General features: G+C 33.0%; 1 protein-coding gene across 1 annotated transcript; it reads left to right on the top strand.

The window, feature by feature from the left end:
* Positions 1-204: 204 nt before the first annotated feature.
* On the top strand, positions 205-4,841 carry LOC139501727 (ankyrin-1-like). The gene is made up of 2 exons (XM_071290875.1): positions 205-310; positions 1,333-4,841. Exon 2 carries the CDS (start codon positions 2,311-2,313, stop codon positions 4,228-4,230), a length of 1,920 nt encoding a protein of 639 aa, XP_071146976.1. The 5' UTR covers positions 205-310; positions 1,333-2,310; the 3' UTR covers positions 4,231-4,841.
* Positions 4,842-5,132: the final 291 nt, after the last annotated feature.

Raw genomic sequence — 5,132 nt, 5'->3', positions numbered from 1 at the left:
AAACAAACAAAGACAATCAAAGACAAACAATCAAGCTCCAGTAAACTTCACTTAGCATAGGCACAAAATATGGTGGCGATAAACAATTAAAATCAATGCTTTCTACATGCTTAAGGATACATGTATGCTCCTGTAAATCATAGTTTTGACATATGTACAGACACTTATCATTTCTGATTTAAATATCAACTTTTGAATTTTCAATTTATATAGGCTGTACGAAGAATAGGTGGTCAACATATGGAAGAGGAATGTAAAGAACTAAGATCAAAACATTTAGACCAATCAACAGTGCCTTGGAATATTAGAGGTAAGGATACCAAGGGTAAGAGTTCAATTTTCATTATGTGTGATTTGTGCCGGTTGAATTCGTTGAGTTGGTGAAAACAGGTTCCATACATTAGCTTTTTAAAGTCTCGTTGAGCTAAGATTATTGCAGCATTACACTACCTACTACGAAATGTAGATTCGATTCTTGGGAAAGTAAATATGTTTTTTCTTTATATTTAAAACCCCATATTAACATAGGATAATGACTTATTACTTTTGAGACAATACTTTGCCTTATGAAATTGAGAAGATGTTTTTTTAAACCATTCATAACAATATTATGATCTTACCACAACAAAATGTAAAAATGCAATGTGGTGGTAAAGTTAGTTTGATGGAGAATGGTATTTTTACCTATACTTTTTCTATTTTAAATGAAAATTCAATGTAGTTTGAGTTTGATTTTCACAGTTGCTGCAAAAACTGTTTCAATGTTATCCATTTTACATTTTTCAAAATATTTATATTAGGTATCTGAGTTATGACTCATACTCCCAATTTTTGTAATGTTTAAGACTCTTTGAAAATGGTCCAAATGAGTTATATATTCAGAGAAATTTGTTCCTATCTCTTTTCAATTGACGTTTACTTAATTCATTCTTTATCAAATTCCACGAACTCTAGTACTGCATAACCTCATTAAACCAAATTCGTTTATAAATTATATATTGAAATTGGTTGTATTTTAAGTGCATATTTTGAACTGAATGTATGAAAGAGTGCCTGCACAAATATGAATTCTAAACATGTCTTTCTTATATTCATTTTCTGTACATACAAGACATGTGCAATTGCATGTCTTCATCCTTGCTTCCCAAGTGTTACTGTGGTATATGCATATGGTCACTGCTGGTCTTCTTCCAACCGGCAATACAATCTTTGCAAAAGTGGGGTGTCCGTTTTGCCTTGTGGACTGCATTATTACCGTCACGTCCGGTCAGAATGGGACGTTAAATCAAATTCAAAATGACCACAGAAGAAATTTTCATTTTTATATTTTAGTACAAATCAGTAAGATATTGGATCAATGGCAGAAGAATGATGGTGACTTTGTAAAAACTTCAGCTGCAAAACAAGTGTTGGAATGTGCCCAGGAAAATAGTTGTGTAACTATTACAGCTAGTTCTGGTGTTGGAAAGACAACAACCCTACAACATGTTGTTTTGAAAATGGCAGAAGAAGGGTATGATGTACTACTTGTAACCAATCCACAGGACATTGTTAAATTTTATCCAAATCAGAAGACCTTGTTTGTTATTGATGACTTCTGTGGGACATATTCTATAAACCAGTCGGATCTACTGAACTGGGAACCATACGTGAAGCGTATCGAAAAACTGATTCAGAATAAACTCACTAAAATTATTGTGGCTTGTCGATTACAAGTGTACAAAGATGAAAAGTTTGACTCTTTATCAATTTTCAAAGCCAATGTTTGCAACTTGTTATCCGAAGACTTGTGCTTGTCAAAAACCGAAAAGCGGTTAATAGCAGAGATGTATTTGGGCATAGAAGCCTCAGATATTATTGAATATAGTGATTTATTTGATTGTTTCCCGCTTCTGTGTAAATTGCATCATGACAATCATCAACTCAATATTTCCAATTTCTTCCAGAATCCATTTTTAGTTTATGAAGCCGAGATTGATCAGCTGAAAAGGAATGGGTGTTTTAGTAAATATTGTGCCTTGGCATTGTGTGTTATGTTCAACAATGAGTTAGAGGAAAAAGTGTTGACAGACGAGATGGATACAAACACAAGAGCAATCATAGAGAACACATTTGAGGCATGCCGACTAGATAAAGGAACATCAAGGTTAATTTTATTGGATGAACTTGACTCACTTGAACATACATTTATTAAGAAAGAATATGGTATATACAAAACTGTACATGATAAACTTTTTGATTTTTTATCTTATTATTTTGGAAAAACTATGATCCAGTGTTTAATAAAAAAACGCACACAGTCAATGTATCATGGAACGATTTTTATTAGAAAAAGAAAAAAATATGGATCAGTTCGTAACTATTGTTCCACCTAAATACATTGAAATGTACATGCAGAGAATGGTTAATGACTGGTCCAATGGTAAAGTAGTAAATGTTTACTGTAATAACAATATGACCAACCGAAAGTTCAGAAATAGATACCTGTGTTATTTGAACACACTTGACATATTATCTCAAAGACAATTAGCACACACATGTGATATTGATAGCCAAGATACTGTAATAATACAGTGTTGTTTTATATGTGATATTCCATTGATTCAGTGGTGTTTTGATCATGGTGTTGATGTTAACAGGTGTAGGTATGATGGTGGAAGTCCACTATTTGCATCATCACAGCTAGGTCATACTGAAGTAGTACAGCTTTTGTTGGACAATAAGGCGGACATCGATAAGTGCAAAGATGATGAAATATCTTCCCTGGTTATTGCTTGTCAACTAGGATATATAGTACAGTTATTACTTGATCATAAGGCAGACATAAATAAGTGTAGAGCTGATAAAACATTTCCACTTTATATGGCCTGTCAACAGAATCGTATAGATATAGTAAAACTGTTAATTTACAACAAGGCAGACATGAATAAGTGTACAGACAAAGGATCATCTCCTCTGTTTATTTCTTGTTATAAAGGATGTACAGATATAGTAAAACTGTTACTCGACAACAAGTCAGACATAAATAAGTCTACAGATAACAGAATATCTCCTCTGTTAATGGCCTGCCAGGAGAATCATGTAGATATAGTAAAGTTGTTACTTGACAACAAGGCAGACATGAATAAGTGTAAAGAACCTGGTTTATCCCCTCTGTATATTGCTTGTCAGGACGGTTATACAGATATAGTAAAGCTATTACTTGACAATAAGGCAGACATTAATAAATGTAGAGATGATGGCACATCTCCCCTGTATATTGCTTGTGCGAATAACCATTCAAACATAGTACAGCTGTTACTTGACAACAAGGCAGACATAAATAAGTGTTTAGATGATGGAACATCTCCCCTGTATATTGCTTGTGGTGAGAATAACCATTCAGACATAGTACAGCTGTTACTTGACAACAAGGCAGACTTAAATAAGTGTTTAGTTGATGAAACATCTCCCCTTTTAAGGGCTTGTCAGGAAGGTTATGCAAATATAGTACAGTTGTTACTTAGCAGCAAGATAGACATTAATAAGTGTAGAAATGGTGAAACATTGGCCCTTTTTATTGCTTGTCAGAATAATCATGCAGGTATAGTCAAGATGTTACTTGACAACAAGGCAGACGTTAATAAGTGTACAGATGAAGGAACATCTCCCCTTTTAAAGGCTTGTCATGAAGGTAATAAAAATATAGTACAGTTGTTACTTGACAGCAAGGCAGATATTAATAAGTGCAGAAATAATGGAATATCTCCTCTGAATATTGCTTGTTTCGAGAACCGTGTAGACATAGTACATATGTTACTGGACAATAAGGCGCACATTAATAAGTGTATAAGTAAAGATTCATTTCCACTGTTTATTGCCTGTCAGAAGAATCATGTAGATATAGTAAGGTTGTTACTTGACAAAAAGGCAGGCATAGATGAGTGTTTAAATAACGGATCATCTCCCCTATATATTGCTTGTGAAAATAACCATGAAAACATAGTACAGCTCTTGCTTGAAAACAAGGCAGACATTAATAAAAGTAAGAATGATGGCACATCTCCTTTATTTATTGCATGTGCGTTTAATCATGTAAAAATAGTAAAGTTGTTACTTGACAACAAGGCAGACATTACCAATTGTAGAAACAATGAGGTATCTCCCTTGTTTATTGCATGTGGGAATAATCATAAAGATAATTGTGTAATAAGAAGTGTAATATTAATGGATTATCCCCTATTTTTATAGCATCTGGTCATGGTTATATAGATATAGTCCAAATATTAATTGAGAAAGGGGCAAATTACAATAAATGTGCAAGCCTTGATGGTGTTTTCTACTCGCCAAAACAAATTGCAAGAGAACAAGGGTACAATGATATTGTTGCTTTAATATGTGAACATTCTAGAAAGTATCAATTCAAGATGTAGAATGGTTTAAGATTTAAACAATGGTATTACTTGCTTTTGGTATAAATAGTCACTTTATTTATGGAACAGACAGTACCTAATGCATGGACTTTTACTTTCTCAGTAAATTCAAAATGAAACTTTCAAGTTATATGACAGAACAAAACAGTTATGCTAACAACTAAGCTTCCGAACCTTCCGTTAGTCTGTCAGTCTTTCTTCAGATCTTTTACCCAATACTTTTGATTAGATTGTAACCATTCTTGGATATATGGTCAAGAATTAGTTTTTAACAACAAATGTTCATATTGGTTCATGTACATATTGTTATATTTTCATTATATAGTACCATTTAACCATTCTTGGTGAATAAATAGTTAACCTGTGTCTCGCTATTTGAACACAAAAATAAATTGTTTATGTATTGTGTTAAAATTTTATCTAATTAAAAGGTTATGCTCTTATATTATACTAGATTATGGAGTGTGTGTCCGAGCGAGAACTTCTCTATGTTCATTACTTTAGTAATATCTATCAAAAAGTAGTATTTTAATATTCAGCCCCATTCATCTATTTAGTCAGACGTCAGTCGCTACCTTGATATACCCTATCTTTTGTTAAATTTGTCGGGTAACTTATGACAATAAGCATTGACGTCTTGAGCCGAACAGTTTTATCATTTTTACACAATTTAATCTACTGTGTGATGGTTCATATTCTGGACGCCAGTCTTTGCTCCTT

The sequence above is a fragment of the Mytilus edulis genome, chromosome 13, assembly GCF_963676685.1.
Source record: "Mytilus edulis chromosome 13, xbMytEdul2.2, whole genome shotgun sequence".
Lineage (NCBI taxonomy): Eukaryota > Metazoa > Mollusca > Bivalvia > Mytilida > Mytilidae > Mytilus > Mytilus edulis.
Note: the sequence above shows the minus strand (reverse complement) of the source record. Positions and strands in the feature narration are given on the sequence as shown.

Bases quoted from the DNA above. Each gene is read 5' to 3' on its own strand.
- LOC139501727 (XM_071290875.1), top strand. From the start codon at position 2,311: ATGGAACGATTTTTATTAGAAAAAGAAAAAAATATGGATCAGTTCGTA.